This window comes from Varanus komodoensis, unplaced genomic scaffold, assembly GCF_004798865.1.
Source record: "Varanus komodoensis strain SLA01 unplaced genomic scaffold, ASM479886v1 scaffold96, whole genome shotgun sequence".
In the NCBI taxonomy this organism is placed as follows: domain Eukaryota; kingdom Metazoa; phylum Chordata; class Lepidosauria; order Squamata; family Varanidae; genus Varanus; species Varanus komodoensis.
In genome coordinates, this window is record NW_025336664.1 from 1570018 (window position 1) to 1594019 (window position 24002).

The 24002-nt window shown below is 43.6% G+C and overlaps 1 protein-coding gene across 3 annotated transcripts in view; it reads left to right on the forward strand.

The window, feature by feature from the left end:
- The window catches only part of SLC39A11 (solute carrier family 39 member 11), a 340346-nt gene extending 316666 nt beyond the window's left edge, over positions 1–23680 (forward strand). For all 3 annotated transcript variants that reach the window (XM_044418981.1, XM_044418982.1, XM_044418980.1), the window contains exons 8-10: positions 17141–17239; positions 20472–20630; positions 22301–23680. In XM_044418981.1, the coding sequence (XP_044274916.1) occupies positions 17141–17239; positions 20472–20630; positions 22301–22379 (337 nt within the window). In that variant the 3' untranslated portion in view covers positions 22380–23680. The remainder of the gene's footprint in view (positions 1–17140; positions 17240–20471; positions 20631–22300) is intronic.
- Positions 23681–24002: the final 322 nt, after the last annotated feature.

Genomic DNA, 24002 nt, shown 5'->3' on the forward strand with positions numbered 1-24002 from the left:
AAAGACAGACAGATGGGCAGTTTACCAGGGACCAGTAAAGTTAGAGAGTTGGATCATATGCCCTACTTGCTCCCAGACCACGAGTCCTGAGAGTTTTGTTGAACTCCAAGCAAAGAACAAACATGACTGTTTCAAAATATGTCCTGGGAATCTCCAGCATGCCTACAGACAACTTTCTTGGCACTTGCCAGTCAGTACCTTAAAGGCTGTCACAAAGAGGAAGGTTGAGATCTCTTTTTGCTGATACCAGACTTGGAATAATCCGCTCGAGTTGCAACAACCCAGCTTCAGGCTAGATATCAGGAAAGGTTGTCTGACTGTCAGAGCAATACGACAGTGGAACCAGCTGCCCGGAGAGGTGGTGGGCTCTCCCACAATAGAGACATTCAGAAAGAACCTGGACAGCCATCTGAGTGGGATGGTGTGAATTGGTGATCTGCACCAGCAAGGGGTGGGACCCGATGGCCTTCTGGGCCCCTTCCAGCTCTACTATTCTGTGATTCTTTTATAATTGTTGAGATGCTTGTTTGGTCATTGCTGCTGCTGTTATTCAGCTAGACGACTAGCATGCTACTCAATTGCGGCCTTTGAGAGCCATCTTCAGTCTCAGAGGCAGTCTTGCAGAAATGGTGGGTGGCTGCAGCCCAGCACTTCACAAGTGTCTCCAGCTTCCCACAAGTTTACCGTCTGTGAAACAGATATTCAGCTGTGCTTATTGGGGGTAAATAATGGGCATCAGGCCCTAGTTTTGCCTTGTACACACTTCTTCAGCCAAGTCTTTTCTCCCTGAGCTCCATCAGTTTGCCTTCTCTGAAATGGGTATTGGAGCAGAAAACTGTGGGATTAAAACTGCATGGTGTATTTTGGTGCATAGACCCCACCTTTTACCTTCTACTAAGCTTCTGGGACAAGTTACTTTTCTTTTAGGGTTACTAATTTGTCTGCTGGGAAATGAGTGTTTTATTCCCAGCATGTCCACCAGAGTGTTACTTATTTATAAAACTATGTCCCAGAAGCAGTTATTTTCTGAGTATCCCCACAACACTGTCAAAATTCCCAGTGTGACTATGAGATCCCTCCTGCTTTGTCAAGTACCTGCAACATAAGACCTAAAAGTGGTGCCTGAGCAATCTTAGCAAGATTGCAAAGGGGTTCTGGGGTTCCTTTCTTAGCTCATACAACGCTCCATCGGTGTACTTAAAAATAATGCCATCCCAAGAAATCCTCTGCAACCTGATCACTTGGGTTGGGTTTCTAGTGTCCAACTCTGACCTAGGTACAAAGCATTTGGTGTAGGTTTGTTAGTGGGTGGGGGGAGCCCAGGGAGACACAGGCTCAAATGGGAAAGTGCCAAGAAACTCTGTTTCTTTTGGTGCCCCTCACTAGGTTTAAAACCAGGCTAAAAGGAGGAAAAAAAGCAGAACGAGGATGGGAGAGATTTAGTTCTTTAGCTTTTTCTCAGACGGGGGAAACTGAACTTTTGCCCTCTGTGTATGATTCATGAATTAAGCAGTTATATAAGTAAAAGGGGTATGTAAGAGTTAAGTCTTTTCAGAGTTATTGGCATATGAAGCTCCAGCATTCTGTCATATGGTCAGAGTGAGGCGAGGGTTCATGGAAAAACAATCGCCATCAGTCAGCTTTGAACAAGCTGCTTATGGTCTGCTCTTTAAAATGCCGTGAGGTGCTCCCATGAGCTCTCCTCAAAAGGTGAATAATTTTCAGCATTCATAACTTTATTGTCATTATGAAACCTGGGTTGGTCATAAATATCTCCAGAGAACAGTAAAGATTACCTGTGCAAAAGAAGGAGGAAGGAGGTATTCCTGAATGCCTGTTTTACTTTTAGAAAAGAGTTATTTTGCTTGGGTTTGTTCAGATACGGGAGGGACTGGCACCTTGATAAGAAGCAGATAGCTGAAAACCTAACACTTAAATGGGAAAGGAATTCTATCAGACTTTCTAAGGATGCTTTTATTTCATTTACTTTTGCAATGGTCAGTCTCATGGCCTCATCTTTCTGAATATCAAACACCCTACCTGGACCAAGTGCATGCAACCTAGGCTGCAGATAGGGGATGTGATGCCCATGGCACCAATGCCTGCAGGGGCTCCTGGGCCTGCATTATACTGTGATTTATTTTTATTATTTTTTAATGGAGCCTTTTCTGGATGGCAGGTGTGCTTCACAGTGGAGCCCAGGCCCTGAGCCAGCTGCTAACTTTGTTATGCAAAGACATATTTAGGGAGGAAAGATGGTAGGCTGCAGGAGGCCAGCACTTGACTCTGAAATGTTCCAAACCACCTGAGAAAGCAGAGCAGAGCAAAGCTCCCTGTTGCTTCTGCTCAGTAAGGTGAAGGAGATTAGCAGTTGAGGCAAGTCTGTTGGAGTTTGGATTTTATCCAGTGGTGTTTTGTTCTGTTTTGTTTTGGTGGAGGAAGTAGTTTCATAAGAGAAAAATGTGCATTTGTGTTCTGGGGACTTTGTCCCCACAGGTCCGCCACACATTCAATTTTGCCTTTGTTTGAAATGGGAATTGTGACTGACATGTTGTGAATGGGCAACCTTGCCATGGTGGCCGCCTTTGACACATCCTCAGAATCCCAAATGTCCGCTATTTCAAAAGACCAGAGATGGAGAATGAGCTGCACTAGTGGGAAATGCCCCTGCACCCATCTTGTTTGTACATGTGTAATTTGTCAGTCTCAGCAGTCTTTTGATGGGATTTAAAAAAAGAAAAAAGATGGAGTCATGCTAAGTGTCCTTGTGCAGTAACGCTAGAATGGGCAACGATGGATCGCGTAAGAGTATGAGACATCAGCATCAGAATACAGGTAAGACTATAAATGGGGACATACCTTCATGCTCTGTTTTTCAACCAAATATGCCATTCTCCTAAGCACGGTTGTATAATTGGATAGCCTAATGAAAAGGTCCTTGAATTGAATTGACTGCAGTTCGAAGAGGGCTTTCTTGCCAAGCAGGTGCTTGAGGGCAGGCATAGATATAAATGCTCCTGCACTGCCCACGTCCTGCCTTTTTCCCTCCACCCTCAAGAGCAAGATTGGGGTAGCCGGCATTCTGTCTGCCACCTGGGAGGAATTGGCACCACGGACTGGCAGTAAGACCTATTTGATTTCCTCCCATGGTTAGGGCTGGAACAGTTAGGCGGAGCCTCTTTTCTAGCCAGTTAAACCTCAAAGAATGATACCTTGCTTGTTCTTTTCATAATGTCATTTGGGTAAGTTGGCAATGGCAGCTGAGTTTAGGGAAGCTCACAAACCATAGGAGATCCAATGGAAAGCAGACTCCTTTTGTAAAGAAGAAAAGTACAAGAACATTCATTTGTAGTTTAAAAAAAGGCAGGAGGCTAATGAAAGCCAAACTGCCAAAAGAGCAAGGAAGTAAAAGTATGTTTGTTATGACTCAGAAACACAATATAAAAACAATCACTGCCCACAATTGTGTTGGTATGTTGAACGCTAAATAAGGTTTTAAAATAATGTTACAAAAGGTTATCTAAATACGCCTTACAAACTGCTCCCAACTTGTGTGCTTTTTTAAAAAAAAATCTGATCAGTTAAAGCTGTATGCTATAGTAGGAATATTACAGAAGCAATTTATTTTCAAGCCTTTTAGCAATGAAAATTACAGTTAATTTCACTTTGCATTTATATAGCACTTTAGATGGCTCAAAGTACAGGATATTGTTCTAAGGATTAAATTAGCCCTCTCGGATAGGTGTATATTATTTCAGTAATACAGTTAAAGGTCTCACATGCCCACAGAGAGAGAGAGACTGACTTGCCTAAGGTAATCTTGTAGAAGAAATAGGATTTGAATGGGAGTAAGGGGCTAATTAATACAGCAATTCTTATCTGCTATGCCACATGCTTTCTTAGAAACTCTCTGTTTGTAGCCCTTTATGGTTTCAGAGAAAATCATGAAACTAAGACCCATTTCAATATAATTGAGAGAGACTGAGTTCACAGGCAAAAATTCAAAATGCAAAGCATGCCAGCAGGTACTAGGCAAGGGGATATTTTTGTACTCCTGAAGGCCATATGTTGTGGTGGACGGCAGCTCCTTGCCCCTGCTGCCCTGCTGATTATTGCTGGGAACAGCTGAGGAGCATTCCAGTTGGGCAGCAGGGAGGAAGGGGGTGAATCAGCCAGGGTAGGGGAGGTCATTTGGAGACCGCATGCAAGTCCCACATGGACAGCTATGCTACACAGGCAAAGAAAATGAGGGAAGAAAGTATGAGAGGGAGGACACACACCAAAGAACAGATGTGTAAGTAGTTAGGTGTGCTAAGTGCAGAAGAACCACTAAATAGCATCCCTGAATATCAGACTGTTGAAGAGTAGCTGCAGAGTGTGATAGCAGTATAGGAGGACGTGGGATCTGACTGATGTTCCCTGGTCACTGTCTGGTTCCATGGCTTGGCAGCTTCTTGCTCTATCCAACTGTCTTAGGACTATTTCACATATCACAGACAGAACAGAAAACCCAGGGTCTTCCACTGAAGTGTTAAGTAGATGGTTATCAGACAGCCAGGATGGACTTTCTGTTGAATGCACCTGCACAAGTCAGATGTTCTTCAACTACCTTGTTACTTGATATATTAGGCGCTTGGCTAAGAAAGCCAAGATGTGTGACAGTGCCCCTGATGGCACAGTGCATATATCTATCCCTCCTCCTTTGGGGCCCAGCAATTTCCCACTGTCATAAGAGGGAGAGAGAAATGGGGAACGGAGACTGACAGCAAAATAAGCTAAACCGTGGTGCTTAGGTCCAAAAGCTACACTTTGGGTCAGTGGATTGGCATCCCCCTTGAGTTAAAAGCAATAAAATAGTTTGAAATTATGGCCTGGTTCAGATGATTCAGCAACCTACGAGCTGTGGTGAGTTGCCATGTTATCTGAACCCAAAGTGCCTCACCCGTGGCAGTATGGTTTTTGCAGACAAGCCACCATGAGAATCCACGGGCAGTAGTAAGGGTTTTACCCATGATCTGTTGTCATATTATCCAAATTCAAGTGACCAATCCAACCATGGGTAAAATGAAAGAAACACAAGCCAAGAGTGGCTAGGAAAAAAAACCTCAGTAGCACATTTGAAAGGCTATCAGTGGGTGACCACCTGCTTTTTTACTCCAACTATGTGCATTATTTCCATTTCTTTTTATCATTTTCCTTTGGGGCATTGCCCCAAGGGAAGCAGGGTACCTGCTATCAAAGTGCAGTAGACCAATATAACTCTGGATATTGGCTCAGAGAGTCTCCAAATAAGTGTATTTGTTCACTTTGCTTTTCCTTGGCAGCTATCAAAAATCAAGGGGGAAGGAGGAGGAGAGCAGCCCATGATGAACCTGATCACTTGTCAGACACACTGTAGCTGTTGGTGACCTCCCTGCCTCCACACACACACACACACACACCCACACACCCACACACCCAGCTTATTGCCAGTTTGGGCTAGCATGATGTGAGAATCTGCCTCATGCCGGGGATCTCCTGAGAGTTCGGGAACTATATTTTACTAACCTGTTCCACTTGAGTGCAGTAAGATTTTGTTAACACTTTTCTGTTGAGCTCAGTTATTATGTTCTTGTAATACTGTAAATCTGGATGCTGAGATTTCTTACACTGTATTGACTAACCCTACTAAATAGGCATTGCAGAATATACTCTACAGCTTTCTTTTGTTTATAGGGGGTAACTGATGTTTCCCATTTAGCAGTGGGTGTGCTTTTTATTTCGTTCCATTTTCACTCAGTGTGGCCACACTTTCCCTGCAGTGACTTATTTTTCAGTTGGGACAGCTTAAAGTTTTGTTTGACATGGCTTGATGGATGCATATTTGGGAAATGTTAGGTAACCTTTTGAGGTCCATGCAGGTGGTGGCACCCAGAAATCTATCTCAGTATCTTGTGATGAGCCAGAAGTGAAATGAATAGTCTGTTTCCCTATGATCTCTCCCTGCTTTATTTTCTTTTTTCTTTTCGCCTTTGCGTGCTAAGGCAGCTGCATTTAACAGGTAGGACAAGTATGGGGAAGTGCTCAAGGCTTACCGCAGGACTCCTTCCCACCTGCAAACTGATCAAACACCTTGACAGGCAACCAGAGAGGGAAGCCATGATGTAATTGTAGGAACCCAAAACAATCGGCCCTTTCATGGCAAGATGATAACAATCAAAGCAGTATGTTAAGGGCCCTGCCATGCAAGAATACACATGCACATCATACACTGCAGGGAATTGAAAGCTGGAGTGAAAGGGGGCTTGTTAAGAATATGTAGCCTACTTTCATAATCAGTCCGTAAAAGAATAGGCCCTTCAGAACAAGGGGTTCAGGCATATAGAAGGCTTTCTGTGCCTTGGCCTTGCAAAAAAGCTGAGATTCCAATTAGTCTCGTTCCTTTAAAAAAAGAAAAGAAAAAGAAACTAGAGACTTCCAGGGTGATATCATGCCAATTGGCTATGCAGGGTCCAGTTTATAGGTCTCCATTTAGGGCAAGTTAATGTTAGCAGAAGAGAAAAGAGTGGAGACTTCATCAGTCAGAAGCATTTCAAGGTCTGTAGGCCAGTACCATTTTTTCTCATATCTGGCTGATCAAAATAGAATGCAGGAATAGGATGCAAGAACTTTTTGTCTCTCTAGTATACAGACAAGAATTCTCAGCCACGCCAGTGCTATCTGCTTTTCTCCAGGGTAAACGCTTTTTCTTTAGCACTAGTGACAATACTGTTACTGTGCCTATACAGTGTTTCATTGCAATTGCAATTCTCTATTTCTTTATTTGGCATTTAATTAAATGGTGTTACTACACTTTTCAGCTGCATTCCTCAACCCACAAAAGTTGATGATAAAATGTTCAGAATGAAACAGAATTTTAAAATGCATGGGTTGAATCAGTGCGATGTTTACATCCCTGCCGATTCTTTTGCACCCCGCTTTTTACAAATGCTGCTGCACCGGTGGTGGAATCCACCAATTTTGCTGCATGAGTGGGACTCACTGCTCATGCTATAAAGCTTTAGTGCTTCTCAGCGGAAGCTCAAAAACCAATGGAAAAGCTGGTTTCTTGGTTCGGACAGGTCAGCAGAGCTCCCTTAGTGAAGCTTCACTGACCTGACCCATTCCAGAAATTAACATCTTTGCTCATTTCTAATTGTCCAGGAGGGCTAAGTCTTAGTTCTGCAAACAGCGGACAGTATTTGCAGACCAGAATTGGTGGGGTACAAGAGAACTGGTGAAGTATATGCTTTCCTGTGACCGCATTCTAACAAGCATGCACACCTGTAAGGCATTTGTTAGCACCTGTCTTACATGTAATGCCTGCAGTTTTGTGCCCCGAACCTACTGCTCTTATGCATGAAGCCAGGCTAATGGAAGAAATATTCATAAATATGGGAAATACAGTCCATTTTCCCAGAGAGATTCTGTAAAAAGGAAATCCTGATGCTAAATTCAGGTCTACAATGTACTATGATCTTGTTTGCATGTCCCGACAGCCCACCATAGCCGTTGGTCATGTTGTCTGAATCCAGACCACTTTCCACAGGGTGACATGTTGTTCTTGTTGTTTTCCAGCAATCATGTCTGTAGTAGAGTTTACTTCACCCATGATGTGTCTGCATGTCATATGCACTCAGACAACTATTTTCATGAAGAGTTGTGGCCAGTCGTGGACAATCTGCTGAGCAAGAGCAGCAAAAAACAATAATCCCTTCCCACTCTTGTCAAGTGGCATGATGGGCAACCATCATTGGCTCATTGCCCCCCCATCATGTTCCTAGCCAGTTGGGCTAGCTGCAATCCCCCCACCCTTTTTTTGTTTGCTTTGTTTTGCTTTTCCAGAAATTGCTTTTTGACGTTGTGAAAATGTGCCGAACTTTACCTTCAGAATCGTACAACTCCTGCTTAAAAAATAAAATTAACAAAACTGTACAAATTTAGGGTGCTTTGTTACTCACAGCTCCTCCCATGTGCTGCGTGGCCACTTTAGAGGGGCTGCCAGAGATGGCAAAAGTCAATCTGGAGAGGTGAAGGAGGGAGAAAGTGAGCCAAAATGGCTTCCAGTCATGACAGGGAGAGCATCCTAAGCCACAGAATTCCCAGGGATGCCTGCTGGCCGATTGAAGGCCTTCCTCTGAGCTTCCAAAAGACTCTGAGAAAGGCAGTGTCAGATTTCCCAGTCCAGATGTGACAGGAAACAGAAAACATCCTGATTTGTTTGCTTGCATAATGGGAGGGGCCAAAGGAACTGACTGCAGGACCACAATTTTTTTCATATCCTCTGTATCATAGTAACATGGTCTGAATGTGATAACTATGTGATTTGACTTTTCTGTAAAGTAAAGCAAATAAACATCCTTGAGATTTTTGGTAGCAATTGGGTGGGTTATATTTCAGGGACTTTAAAGGATAACGTTGGCTTGAAATGTGTGATTGCATCCTGCTAAGATGATCCTACTACCTTGAGTTCAAGCAAAGCTGTTCCTTGGATATATGTCAGGATGATGATGATGATGATGATGATGATGATGATGATGATGATGATGATGATTTGCCAGTATGCTTAACAAGGACACTGGGTTTTTGGATGGGAAAAGGCATTGGCCTAGTTTGCATATAACACTGAATTCTAAAGACTTCCAGCTTATCATGAATAAGACAGCATGCTGATACACGTTGCTCAATTAAACCATCTATGAACCTTCCATCCGAGGGTTGCTTACTGTGACATGTGACCTGAGAAGTCTGGTTTCTCTTTCCTCAGACAAGCCGGAGAAATAGGCCATGAACAAACTTTGCTGCTTGTCACTGCTTGGAAAAACTTATTTTGTGGCAGACCTATGCTTTGATTTTATATATTTAACATCTTTGGCCATTCAGCCTTGAGTGTTTCAGCACGCAGTTTGCATAAAGGCTTAGAAACACTGATGCATGACTTTCTTGAGTGCTTTTGACTGGGTGCTTTCCAGTAATAGATGAGGCTTTTTAACATTGGGAGATATTTTTAGATTCTGCTTTTGAGAGAGAGTTGCCGTCTTAGCATCTCCTCCAATTTGAGTATGAGTTATGGCTTGGAAAAAGAAAGTAGAGATACCGTCTGATAATATTTCAGACTAATCATCCCCAAAGACTGCATATCTCCACATTTCCAGAATACTTGCATATAAGGGGTGGATGTGCTTTTCTTCACTGTTAAGCCCAAAACTGTTATAGATGGATGTAATTTTATCAAGATCCCTTCAGGCTGCACTCCTAGACACACTCCCAATCCTACTGAATGCAAGAGAATTTACTTCCAGACGGGCACATGCATAAGGTTGCACTGTTACATGCTTCCAAATCTCAGGAATGTTAATGCAGTTTTGCACCTCATGTTCCATGGCCTCAAAAGCAAGGCTAAGTTTCTGGTTTTAATCATATGTTAAGATGTTAAGTTTTTTCCCGTTCCTTTTCTTTTCCTGTTTCAGCTGCACCTGACCCACCCAGCCTTTCCCCATGAAACCAGGCAAACTAAAAACTTACCCAATTGCTTTTTAAGGCAGGCAAGTACAGCGAGGTTGGAATGGGTTTTGCCTTCTCGTGGGGGATGGCACAGTGGCAGTCTTGTGGTTTCTTTCTGCACAGACCCCTCCATTCACACTTCCCTCTCCCACCCATTAATTTGTTGTGGTTGGGGCTAGTAATAGCTGCTTTGTGCTAAGGAGAGGCGAAGGGGGTGGGCGGGGGAAGCTTGTAGACAGCAGCTCTACTGTTTTCTGGAAGAGATGTTTTCGCTACACTCCTTTTCTCCTGCACCTCCCTCCTCCTTCCCTTCATTGTAATAGTCTGTCCCGGGTAACAAAATTCACAGCTCTGCCGCTTCCTCCCTCAGCCATTTCAAAAGTTTTAAACAACTCTGAGAGATTTCCCCCTTCCATCGCTTGTCTTATTTCACTAAGATGGAGCAAGTGTTTAATGTATCAGAAAAGGATCTTTCTTGCAGCTGCAGAAATCTCCTAGAGTGAAGAATGAAGGCAGTCTTTGTGCAGAGGTTTGCGCCTCCTGGAAGAGAGAGGACAGAGGGCACAGAAAGAGGCCCCTGCTGCTGCCTTCCAGCCCCTCGACACTGGCAGATGCTGAATAATCACCACGGGCTGGCAGAACAATCTGGCTGCCATAAATGCCCTTGCGTTCGACGGGTGTGGCGATCCTGCTCACCAGCACCTTGTGTGTGTGCCAGGTGCTGTGCGGAGGTGTTGGTGAAACAAGCCCCCACCTATCCAAGACCCCACATAAAGAATAGGATATCTCAGGTAGCCTTTCTTTTCAGTCAGTTTTAATGAACAGTGCTTCTAGCCAAATATGGAGATGGTTGCATGTGCCAAAACTCAGCAATGGTGGGAAGGGCTGCGTGCGCCCTTAGGGCATGTGCATGTGCTCAGCCTATTTGGTTTCACAAGCTCTTTCATGACTCTTTCCCAAGTGAAGTGTGTGTTAGGAGTGCTGAACTCATTCCTCTTCTCAGTCACCCTATTGAGTTACGTATATCGGGGCGTGTGCTTTCCCTGTCTTGTCATGGCTGTTATTATTCTGAGGCATGCTCATTAACAGTCATGGAAGCCTTCTTATTTCAATTATCTTACTTGTTACTACCATTGCCATGGCCCTCAGTAACAAGGTCTACCAGGATCCCAACCCCTTAGCTACAGTTTTTAGAAGGCTGTGGGTAGAGCCATGGTCTGGTTAAACCTTGGAGGAGGACAGCCAAGGGGGAGACTTGTGGATTTCAGTAAGGCCCATAATCCGAGCAGTATTGTGGGCACCATCCAACAGGACACAGCCCCTTTGTCCACTGTTCAGTTCTGCACACAGAGCTCGTGAGTGCTCTGCTGGTATGGCTAAGTGGTTAGGCCACCTGAGGAAAGAATAACCTCTCTCTTGGGTCTTGACCACAAATTCACACCTCAGTCCCCCAGGACAAATTAAGAGTCAATGCTTATTAGAATATAACAAGAGGCAAGAAGTGAAAGCAAAGGATACTTAAGGGAAAAATGGCCTACACAGAGTTCTAGGATGCAATTTTCATCCAGGTGACACAAGAACGTCTATCGCCTGTGACATCCTTGGTGGAAAGGGTGCCAGGAAGTTCAGTGACAACAGACAGCACTGGTAGTGGTAGGGAGGCACTCCCGCTCTCTGCAAGTCCAGCAAACAAGCAAGTAGCATCATCATTGAGGAGGAGGAGGAGGAGCAACAGCAGATGGAGAAAGTGGTGGTGAGAAGACAGAAGCATTGGCCGAGGAGGCCCACTGAGGGGACCTGAGGACCCTCAGAAACCCAGAGCTGACACTGCTCACCGTACTGAAATCTGAGACTCCAACCTCTTTGGGTCTCAGTGCTGCAGCTTTCAGGATCTCGCTGTATTTTGGGTCATCGGACTGGAATTGGAGGTGAAGTTTTACCACAAGTACATGGGTGGCATCGGAAGGTTACTACAGGGCATGAACAAATCTGATTGGCAAAGCTTTTGAGGCAACAGCTCTTTTTCAAACTATACTCTCTGGTGTTGTTAATCCTTCATGTTTGTGAGCAGTAAATTCCATATATCAAATAGGGAAATGCAATAAGGAAAGCTTTTGTTTCCTTTTACATTTAATTTTAGGAAAATCTCTCTTGAAAGAGTGAAACCCTCATTTCATTTTCAAGTTTGTGCAGATGTCGACTGAGTAAGCAGATAGCCTAAAATGCGCCAGGTGAGCCCACAGTTTTGTAACCAACGTATCAACAGCATGCATGCCAAGAATTTTATGTAAGTTGCAGTCTTTCCCTCTAATTCCATGTATGTTGAGATGAACAGAAACACAAATGCTGATTTGTAGACTGCAGTTCAATTCTGGTTAATTCACCTGTCCATTCATGAGAACAATCCTGCTGATTCATCGAATTGTTTTTGTGTCCTTTTCATATTTTGCCATTTTTTAATCTCATGACCATTTTTGGGAAAGTACCTATGCAGAAGTGACATCTTTGTCCATTCACTGGGTGGTGCAAAAACCCTTCCTTCTCTTTTCAAATACATTTCCTTTCTGTAGACTTATTTTTTAAAAATGTTTATTGTGTAATTGGAATCAGACATGCACACAAAATGGTGTATAATTTCTTGAAAAAATTCCTCCAAACAGGATTTAAACCTTTAGCTAATGTACTAGGGACCACTTGGGGGACTGCTGTTCCTAATGAAGAAATCGAAATTGTGAAAGATTTCACTTATCTTGGCTCAGTCATCAATTCAAAGGGAGACTGCAGCCAAGAAATCCAAAGAAGACTGAGACTTGGAAGGGCAGCAATGGAGGAACTGGAAAAGAACATCAAGTATAAGGAAGTTTTAATGGAGACCAAGATCAAGATAATCCAAACTACTGTATTCACAACAGTAGTTGCAATCAGAACCTATGGGAGTGAAAGTTGGACAGTGAAGAAAGCTGACAGGACATGATACTGTAAGCTTTGCAAATACCCTGGACCAACAGAAGGACAAACAAGTGGGTCCTGCATCATACCAAGCCAGAGCTTTCCCTAGAAACAAAAATGACAAAACTGAGGCTGTCATTCAGACACATCTTATGAAGGCAAGACTCACTGGAGAAGACCACCATAAGGAAAGTCAGAGGAAGAAGAGGGGTAAAGGTAAAGGTTTCCCCTTGACATTAAGTCCAGTCATGCCTGACTCTAGGGGGCGGTGCTCATCTCCATTTCCTAGCCGGGGGAGCCAGTGTTGGTCCGCAGACAGTCTCCGTGGTCGTGTGGCCAGCATGACTAAACACCAAGGTGCACAGAATGCTGTTACCTTCCTATTGACGTGGTACCTTTTTATCTACTTGCATTTGCATGCTTTCGAACTGCAAGGTTGGCAGGGAAGACCAAATAATCCATAAAGGAAGCCACAGCCTTGAACTTGGAAGAACTGAATGGAGCTGTCAGGGGGTAGGGTTTAAACATTTTGGAAGGCTTTCATTCACAATGCTACCCTAGGTTAAAGATGACTTGATGACACATAAGAACAACACAAAGACGGCATTTGTCTCCAGACCTTTGTAAGATGATGAGGCAGGCTATCTCAGTATCCCAAGCTCTGTTGTCTGTCTGGGTCATCTAGTGAGATCCAGTGACCATTGGTAGCCCATCTCAGGACAGAACAGATTCACACATGCACTGCAGCATAAGGAAACAAGAATGGAGCACTGATAACACCTGAGACAGTAAGAAAAGTCAGGGGCAGTGCCGAAGGGGAAGGCAGCTCCTCTTTGCCATGTATCAAAGGCTTTGAACCTCTTTGCTCATTTATTGCCCCTAGATGCCAGCCAAGGGGATCAGACGGAGAGATCATGACTTTACCAAGCCCACCCAGGGAGTTTTGTGGTTGAACAGAGATTTTTCACATTAAAACACAATATTGTTCCTGCAGAACCTCACTGGCCCACTCCCACGTTCACAGACAAGATGTGTTTGCCGTTTAACTGAAAGGCAGCACGCTGGTGTGAATTCTGTCTCTTCTAAGAACATCTCAACCTTGGTGGTTTGACATCCCCTAGGCAAGATGGTATTCCCTCTCAATCAGCAATTGAGCACTAAACATGCCATCTTTTGGATGCTTGCTTCTAAGAGTAGTGGAACACTAAACAGCTGCTCTTGTTTTTTTTCTTCTTTTTTTTAAGTTTTGCCAATGCTGATTCATTGCTTAGTGTTAAACAACGTATTAAGGGTGAAATCCTAGGCCATTTAGGCAGAAAAGAGACCTTCAACTCTCAGCATGCTCCAACTATCGCTGGCTTTTTTCTGTCTAAACTTGCACAGGATTGTGCTATAAGAGTAATTCAGATGCTCAGCACCTGGCCTGGTGCTTTCAGGCTGAGGATCTGGGAACCAAAATCCAACTCATCAGGAAGGCTAATCTCTACTAAAAAGATTTAGTTACCCATTGGAAAGTATTAAAAGCCAGACAGTAAATTGACTCTGATTTTTGTGTTTCCCTTCACATGCATGGCATCAGTGAAAGAAGCAGATGTTCTATCCAGTGTTTACAATTACAGTTTAACACATCATATTTTCAAGCAGCTTCCAGCCCAGCCTTTCATCTTTCCTACACTGGGGGAAACTAATGCATGTTGCACAGTTCTGTGGTCCATGTTCTTCAATTGCAGTTTTGGTTATACCCACCTTAAAGCCCCTCCCCTCTTCAGGGGGCCACAGATATACTAAAAATATGAGAGTCAATCACTCCTCCTTTTGTCCGAGAATTCACATTTATCTGGGACTAAAAGAATTGGTGTTCAGCAACAGGTGGAACTCATACCTCAGACATCTGGTATAGGACTACATTCTCCTTCAACAGAGACATTGCAAACAATGCTTTTGTGACTAATACAAAATGTTGATGAGAGGGAAGGAAGTTGGGCTTCTAGGCCCCGAGTTGCCGTGGCTGCTGTGTATCTTCCACCTAGGAACACAAAGGGCTGATGGTAGGGGAAAAGAAGGTCAGGCAAGTTCCTGTTCTGGCTGGACAAGGGAAATGAAAGGGAAACCAGGTAGTCCAGCAGGAAAGGAAGCTTCTTAGTGTTCTCTGAGCAAATGATGTGATGATGCCCTCCACCTGTAAAGGAGGGATTGGCAGAAGGTAGATCTCTGAGTGAGTTGCAGTAGATCACCAGGGATTTTTGGTTCCCAGGCATGAAGAAAACCTTGGGAAATTAGAAGTGGATTGTTTTGCGGAAGGATGGTGGGCTGCTTTCAGTTCTTGGGATTAGCATTCTTTAATCGTAAGTGTCTGTCTTTTGTACCAGTTTCTGATAGTAGAGCTCAAGTGCATCTGAAGTCTGCCCACGTCTGCTGTTAAAGCTCCCTGGTCAGGTTGACTCACTAGTCTGAACTGCAGGAAAACTCGACCATTGTAGTCCTCCTGTGGCTGGTTTCATCTCTGCCTTGTTTTGCTTTAGCCTTGCTTTGTTCACCAATGTGACAGCAGTTGGGTCTGGTTGAAGTGTGGGAGGCCACAGACTTCAGCAGCAGAGCGCATGTTTTGAATGCAGAAGCTTCTGGGTTCAAGTCTGGAATCTCCAGGTAGACCTGGAAGACTCTCTTCTGAAAGCCTGGGCAATGCTGCAGTCATTGTTGCGAGGGGACCAATGGACCATCCTGGCATCAGGTAGCTTCTTTGCTCCTAGGTCAAGAACAGTCTCCTTCTCCTCAGCGAGGTTTGCAGGAGGTGGACAAACAACTGGGCTATGTGTGTGCTTGGGCAGGGATGGTGAGGCATGATGTTGCCGCTTCCTTTAAAGCATTTTAGGAAGCAGTTCTTCCAACTCATTGCTGCTCTGTAGATAATGTGGGTTTTCGAGTCTCTGGGCATATAAAATGAAGCATTTGTTGAATGGCACATGAGAGATCTCTCCATACATTTATACCACTTAGTTCAGAATGCACATTTGGGGAAGGAAGATTGGTTCACTGAAAGCCTCAGGAGTCCCACTTCTTGTTCCCCATAGAAAGTGTGGACATAGGACAGGAGGGCTTCGGCCCTAGCGGGCTGCCTCCTGACACCTAGCACCACTTCTGAGTGAGATACAGCATCGTCCTGTGGCAGTGGCCCTGCATGGAAAGACTCTCAAACGGTGGTAGCTCACGGTTGGTGCCTATCCCTGTGGTCTCCAGGGTGGTTGTTAGGAATATGAGGGGGAACAGTTCTTGTCACGTACTCCTGCCTCACACCAATCTGGACTCTGAGTCAGGGGGAATTGGGGGCTTCAGACTTTGAGATGGGAAAAGCAGACAAGCTTCTCTCAAGGCTACTCTCTTTAGGTGCTGAGAAAAGTTCTGGGAATAGCCAAAATGTAGAACTGTTAAGAGTGGGGCTGAGAGAGGAGTTCTCAGAGCCACATGAAGCCAGATGACTCTTGACCCCATGGCAGGGTGTCAGAAGAGGAGGGTTAGCCAACAGGAGGGTGGGTGGACAGAGAATAGACTGGCTTTCTTCCAAAAGGTCCCTCCCAGGGGATGGGGCTCAGACATCCTCCAAAGGAGGGTTTCCAGGAGTAGTTGCTAGATTGGGGTCAGAGGACCACTTTCTGCATGCTCAGAGATTCATCCAGTGGTGATTGAATTCACTGGGTATACTTTGGCGAATAAAGAACTTTTGCAAAGAACTATCTGTGGCTTTGAAATGCAGAGGGAGGGAAACCCAGCTCACAACAATGGTGACCATGGACACCAGTACACACAGGCAGCTCCTCCAGTGCCCATCCAAGTCTCCTACCCTTCCCAATCTTTGTTTTAAAATTTAGTGTTTGGGGCAGTTTCACAGTGAAGCACCTGGCCTGCAATTTCTGTTATCTCCATTTTCCTTCTGCAGATTGCCTTTAGGCTCCACATGGGCTGCAAACAAGTTTTGTGACTGGCTGCACCCACTATGGTGTGCATATTTTGTGATATTGTCCTTGACAGTTTTTCAAAATATTAAATCTGAGGACCAGCCCAAAAAGGTTGCAGACCCCTTGTCATTATACTGTGTGGAAGCTGCCTGTGTTGTGAATAATGCAAAACATTTTTGTCTCCTAGACTTGCCATTTCCTTTCAACTCAAGGCTTGCATGCATTACCTGTGTTGTGTTTAAAAAAGTAATGTGAAAAGCAGGCTACAGAGACTTAACTTTCCCTCGCCACACACACACACACACACACACACACACACACTTTTCTTTTTTAAGCTTTCTGCCTCTGGTGTGTGTTTCAGCTCTTTGGAATTCAACATAGAAAGCTATTTTAAACTTGGTCTCTACCTCTTTTTGACAAGTCTTTTCTCCACCCACCTCTGTTCCTCTTTGCCTCCCAGGGGCATTGTTAAGTTGAGTAAGTTATGTAAAACACTTTGAAGATGAAAATCATGAGTTGGATGCCAAGCATTAGCATGATTACATTAGGCCCCAAGGGCTGAAAACACTGACATTAAAGAACCATGTTTAATAACAAGGAATTTTTCTCCAGCAAACGGACTATCCCAGACTACTGTCTCTTTATTTCCTCCACCCATACACATGCACCGGTTCTATTATATAACATCTATACTCTATTTCATTTTATTCACACAGGAATTTAGCAATTGGAATTGGAATTCAAAATTTTCCGGAAGGGCTAGCTGTTAGCCTCCCCTTACGCGGAGCTGGCTTTTCAACATGGAGAGCATTCTGGTAAGTAAGGTCCAAAAGCTGTTTTTCAGGTTGCCTTTGTGTTTCCTGATATAGCAGTGGAACTGTTATAAAAGTGGCTTGGATTCATGCTATCTCCTTAATCCTAGAAGAGGTCATTGCTATTTACGTCATTTGTTTTCATATGTCTTATAAAATGGCCCGACATTGTGGCTGCTCAAAACCCTGTTACATCCAACTTTCAGTAGGACTTACAAACCTCTTAACTCTTTGACTAAGTTCATATAATAGGCCATAATTATGATGGTTAACTTTGGATATTATCTGAACCCACATTCAACCCACATTCAGTGGCTGATTATGGGTAGAGTGTGAGTTGCCATTTAACTCACGTTGCCATGAGGTTGTTATTGTCGTTGTCTTGTCTCAATGCAAGTGGCATAACTAACTATGGCAAACAGCTCACAGTTCACAAGCCAACAACAAACCATGGGTTCTCTGTTTGTGGTTGACAAGCCATAGCTTGTTTGTGTAGCTGGGTAAAGACTATACAACCCATGTTTTAACAACAATACACAGTTCAATGACAAAACACACTCAACTGTTGCTCAACATTTGACACTGGGTTGTTGTGTTTCTAATTTAGTTGTTGTCATATAGTTTAACATTTACTTGTTTTGGTCCCCCAAATCTTACCTTGAGTGCTTGATACAAAAAGGTCAGCTTCAGCTAGCGAACCGGCCATTTATACTCACGCAGTGGACAGAGGGGACTTCCTGGGAAGAAGCAGCTCACCACTGGGGAGTGGTGGTTGTGGGTGATTTGTTCATCTCTTCCACGACCAGCAGTAGATAGGTAAGAGGTTGAAGGAGAATTTGTAACCCTGCTCACTGTATCTGCTGCCCAGAAAATGATCCACTTGACTTCAGCTCAATGGTCCTGGGCTCAAAATGTTAAAGGGCTGGGCTGTCATCATAATTAGCAAGAATGAGGCTGTCATCTTCTACCTCCTTGTAACAGGTTTGCCTGTTCCTTGGCCACAACCACAATCCCCACATTAGCTGGGGTGGTAGTATTGTGAGCCATACTTGCAATATCAAGTATTTTGGAGTGGCCTAGTCCATAAGAACAATTACAAAAGCTTCACTCCTGGTGGGGATGGAAACTGGCTTGATATGGAATTTTTTAAGCTCTCCTGAGGTGTGCAGGCTAATTGTCTATCTGTCTGCATCACATTCTCTGTCTAACTTTCTTGTATGTATAGACCTCTGTTTAGCCTTTCACAAGGCTCCCAAGCAAACTTCAGATAAATGAGATATTCATATTCTCTTTGAGTCAACAATTTATGGATCCCAAAACCAGTCAGGTGTTACAGTATAATAAGTAAACCAAGTAGTTGTTATGATCATCATCCTATTTGAAGATTTCTTTGTAACATGAAAGTTTACAGGCTTTTACCAGTAGAAGTCCGTTCTGAACAATAAATCTATGTCATGGTAGTTGTTCTGGGAAACCGATGGTGCAATAAACTGCTAAACAGATAACTGTTGTCCCAGTGCTAGCTCTGTATTGTTGCACTGATGGGGTAGCTCACATAATCTGGATCAAGGAATAGTTTCCTTTCCGTTCATTCTGGGCTGGATTTCAAAATCGCTTCCCCCCTTCTCTGGAGGTGAAACAGCCAAGGCCGTGAACTTGTGAGCTGTCAGGTTGTATTAGTGCTTACACACGTGTACCAAGCGTTATGATGGATGAGCGAAACCAGAAGCAGAATGCTGGGAATGTCTTTTGCACAAGTTCTCTTCTTGCCAAATAGCATCCACCTAAATAAATGCTAGTTTCTCTTACGAGAGAGGGAGATGCTGCAGGATTGAACTCCACAGTGATGCCCATGACAGACAACTGGGTCTGGTACCAGAAGGGTGCTTTCAGAGGACTTCACTGCAGAAACAGACCTCTGTCTTGCTGAGATCCTACTGAAATGTGCGGAATGCAGTCATACTAGGAATCAAATTGCTAGCATTTTGTACTCCTGCTTGAGAAGCTATCCATTATGCCCCAGCAAATGGGCGGGCAATATGGCATTAGCAAAGTGTTGAATTTGTTGTAGTTTTTTCGTTGCAAAGTCAGGCCCAACCCATCACAACCCCATGGGCAACATTCCTCCAGGCTCTCCTGTTCTCCACCATTCCTTGGAGTTCACCCAAGCTCACACCCACCACCCCAGTAACCCCATCTAGCCACCTCAACCTCTGCTGTCCCCTTCTCCTTTTGCCATCAATCGTTCCCACTATCAAAGTGTTGAATACTGCCAGCTAAAACATATGAAGCAGCTAACCAAAGCTCTTGGGACCTCTTGTTTTTCATGTTGGATCACCAGTGGTTTGCAGTTTGGACCTAACAGTGTTATGTGCTTTTAGCAGACTGGGGCATCCTTACCTGTCAAAGTCTTGGAGTAAAAATGCATTTGACTTCCAATGCATACAAATTGTTACCTGTTCCAACATTCTCTCTGCTTACAGGCATTTCTATCACAGCAAATTGAAAGGTTACCCATGAACCATTGTTCCAGGTATGGAACTGGCTACCAGTTCCGACTATCCAAGACTGCCTGCAAAAGCAAAATGCACAGAGTTTGGTGATTGTGCTGAAAGGACGTAAATCATGTTTGCAGCCATGTCTCCCATGGCACATTTTTATATGAGAAAATATGTTACGTTCTTTTAACCGTCAGATGATAAAGATTCTCATTTTGTGGAAACCCTTGAAACTCTCAGATGAGAGAGAATTTATCTACTGTCTTGAAGTTTCTTTCTAAAAGCAACATGCACAAACCAAAACCTGGTGAGGAAGGAAGGAAGGAAGGAAGGAAGGAAGGAAGGAAGGAAGGAAGGAAGGAAGGAAGGAAAAGGAGAGCCATCAGGAAGAACATTACCAGCCTGCTGTAGCCAGATATTCTCATATTTTGCTTATAGCATTTGGCACCTTTCATATTAAAGGAGGGGATTTGTCCTCTGCTGTGTTTGCTCCTGAATGACTTGAAGGAACTTCTGTTTGCTTTGTAAGGGCTGACAAAGATCCCTACTATTCTGTCCCCAGAGAAGAAGTTGGCAAAGGGAAGGGAGGAGAGCTGATTTGTGTTCACTCTGCACTCTCTAAAGTGCAGCAGCTGAAAGGGAAAAGGGTAAAAAAGAAACCACTGTACATAAAGTCATGGAATCATGTGTCTGTCTAGAGCTTCTCCAGTGACAGTTTTGTTTTGGTTGTTTTCCAGGTATGGGCAATTAAGTGGTATGGTGGAGCCTTTAGCCGGCATCTTTGGGGCCTTTGCCATGCTGTTAGCAGAGCCTCTTCTTCCCTATGCCTTGGCTTTTGCTGCAGGGGCAATGGTGTACGTAGTGATGGATGATATCATCCCAGAAGCTCAGATCAGGTGAGGAAGTCTTACTCATCTCTCCCCACCTGTTTTCTTCACATTGTTTAATGCCCTGATCATGCAGGGAAACTTAACACAGAAGCACAATCTCACCTAATTAAGCCAGGTGCTTTAGCAATGTGTCTGAAATCACATATTGCATAGAACCAGTTCACACATAGCAGCAATAGATCATGGTTCATTAACCTAAAAGTAGTGGCTAGCTTAACTGGAGTTGTATAATCCAGGAATAACCTATAGCATCGAGGTTTGAACCTCAGATAGGAACCTGCAATGAAACTAATTCAGGGACTGAATTCAAAAAGGTTGCATACATGGCTAGTATATGCCAATGTGAATTGTGGATTAATTAACTCATGATTTGCCGCTATTACATGTCAGCAGCTCCATAGATTCAAGTTGATGTTTTGGTAGAAAACTAAAGATTTTGAAAGGCTTTCAGTTAACAACAACAGTAAGGAAGTTCTTCTTCTGTGGAGAGGGGGCCAAACGTAGATGAAAAAGCAGTAGGCCAATCCCATTAAATGCATATCCGCACCTGTAAAGTCGGCCCTGGCCCTCTGGTTTTTATGAGCAAAGGGTGCATACTGGTACGGTGCTAAATCTGCCACCCTGTTCATAGTGTGCTTCCCCCACTTTGCTTGTGCGCAGCCATGCCACTAGTTGAGGTTCTTTCCTCTCAGCTAGACTAACTTCTAGGCAAGCTAATAGGCTGTAGGGTCCAGAGAGTTAGATGGTGACTTGAAATCTCTGGTTCATGACTCAGCACTGAAGCTCACTGAGTGACCTTGAGCCAGTCACACTCACAGCCTAACTGGCCTGTTGTGAACATGCAGCAAGAAGAATCTGTGTATATCACTCTTAGCTTCTTGTAAGAAATGTAGGGTAAAAGTGAAATTTTAAAAAATGTATTTAAGTCTATCAAAAGAAAAAAAAAACTTACCTCCTTGGGTTACAGCAGGGATAAAGGGAAGGATTTAGCAACCCTCATCTATGCACCTCTTTTGCTTTCAAAATGCTGTTCATTCTGGCCTTTGAACATGCAGATATTAAATGGGTAAACTGGTACATCAGCAAATGCCTGGCACTCTGTCACTGCTCTCATTATACATTGCTGTAAAGAGCTTGCCACATTCGTAATGACATGACTTGCTTCTGGGTATTGTGGCACAAGTATCCCATATTAAGAAATCTAATATCCCAGTGTTTTTTCATGGCATTTAGACATGGTGCCTACCAGTAGTCGATTCTGCTATGCCAGATTGCAGTCCATGGGAAAATCTTGTGTGTTTGAAGTCTGAAATAGAATCAAAGCATTCAGACAGGAAATCCTTGTTTGTTACTGCCACAGTAGCCAGTGTTAGTGCAAGGCAACAATGCTGTTTATTCACTACTGCAAAAAGTTTGTAGTATGAGAAATGCAAGATATTCATGCTTCTGTGTGCAGCCAGAGTGGCATACATAATCAGGAATGTGATTTTTTGAATGAAGTATCAAAGAATACTTTGATTCTTGGGACCTTGGGATCCTTGGGACCTTGGGATCTAACTGCCCTAATGATTTTTGGAAGACTCTTATATGTCACACCATGCTGAAAAAGCCATTGTCATGCCCAACAACAGCTCCTTATGGAATACAGATCTACATTCCTCTTTTTTGCTTTGCAGTGGCAATGGGAAGCTGGCTTCCTGGACTTCCATCTTAGGATTTGTGATCATGATGTCCCTGGATGTTGGACTTGGGTAACAGGAAATGCCATCTTCCCCCCTTTTGGACCTTCAGAATATGTCAGTCTGGGCAAAATGCACAGCAGAAGCTGGAACAGGAATGTTACATTTTACATAATCATACTGGTCAGGGTTAATATTGATTTGCCTTTAATTATATGGACTTTAAAAATTTGCCATAACATTATATGGATAGTTTTAGAAAACACGGGAAAAGCCTTCCTGATTGTGATTTTTTTCCCTCGTGCCATCCAATGATTTCTTGTCTATCAGGGATAGTGGTATGAGCATATCGGAGAAGCTGCAAGGTATCTTACATTCTCCCATCTGGGGGAGAGGTTTCCTGTCCACAATGGCCAGGTCTGATCCATGGTGATTGCCTTTGCTGTTTGTTCACGAATCTTGTTGCATGATGTAACAAGCAGAGCAATCTCGAAGAAGCTTGAAGGATTACAGGTACACACAGAGTGATATACGAGTCAGCTGCCTACACTTCTTTCTTTGGGCTTTGGAAATATTCACGTACCTAAGTTCAACAAATGGGCATCACTTTCTTCTTCTAAACCAGTCATCCTAAATGAGGTTATAAGTGTCATATTCATAGGTGAGGGGATGAGCTGCCTGATCTGCATCTTGTAAAGGAGATTTACTCTGAGAGCAAGGAAGTATCCTTTTTCAGTCTGCAAGGTGTTTGTGGCGAATAGTAGGTGAAAATGTGCTTCTTCCAAGTGTGTCCAGTCTTCTGAAATGCTGTCTTTATATGTCCAGTGATTTCCTAATATTTCTAATCTGGCTAAGAAGTTCACCCTCCCATTTTAAGCTTATGGCATTTACTTCTGGGGAAGCCTCTGTACATTGCTAATTTACACTCTTGGTATAGCTGAGTGTCTAATATATCACATCCACCTTCTCATGCTAATTGCATTCAGCCTGATTCCTTGAAGAAAGACCTGCGCCTTATGACAATTTATGGATTACACCCCCACTTTGTTAATGTAAGCAGTCTATGCCTGTGGCCTTTAATTTCTTCCCCTTTCATCAAGGTTTCTTGGGGTTGGTGGGGGGAGGTTTTATTGATGAGTCTTAATTGCAAATGCATTTCTGATGACACTGCTTCCTGTGTCATACTGCTGGAGTGATGCTTCCCAGGTCTCATGCAGTTGCCACCTGCACAGAGGTGCTCATGGACTACTTTAAGGAAACGCCATAGAATCGTTTCTTTGCCGTGGGGGAGTTGTTTTTACATACAAGGCCAGTACAGAATGATGATTAGTAACAGAGAATGACTTTTTAACTTCGATGAGTCTGAATAAAAGAGATTTCAAAAAATGTGTCTGAGTCATTGGACCACTTATTTTCCCCTTGCTTTCCTGCCTTTCTCTCATTTTCTGGAATTTCTCTTTCTGAGCTGCCTTGCTCTTGAACATCCTATCTATAAGCCCCTTATTCAGTTGGGTTTGCTTCTTTACATCTTTATTCATCCAATGTTGTATTCGATAACAGTTTTATCTGCTTGCATTTCAGGAAAAAAATGACTGGGTTCAGACAACATGGTAACCCACACAAGGGCTGAGTGTAGGTTATTGTTGAACTACATGTTCAACTGAACCCAGGTGCATTGACAAGCCATGGCTAGTTAACA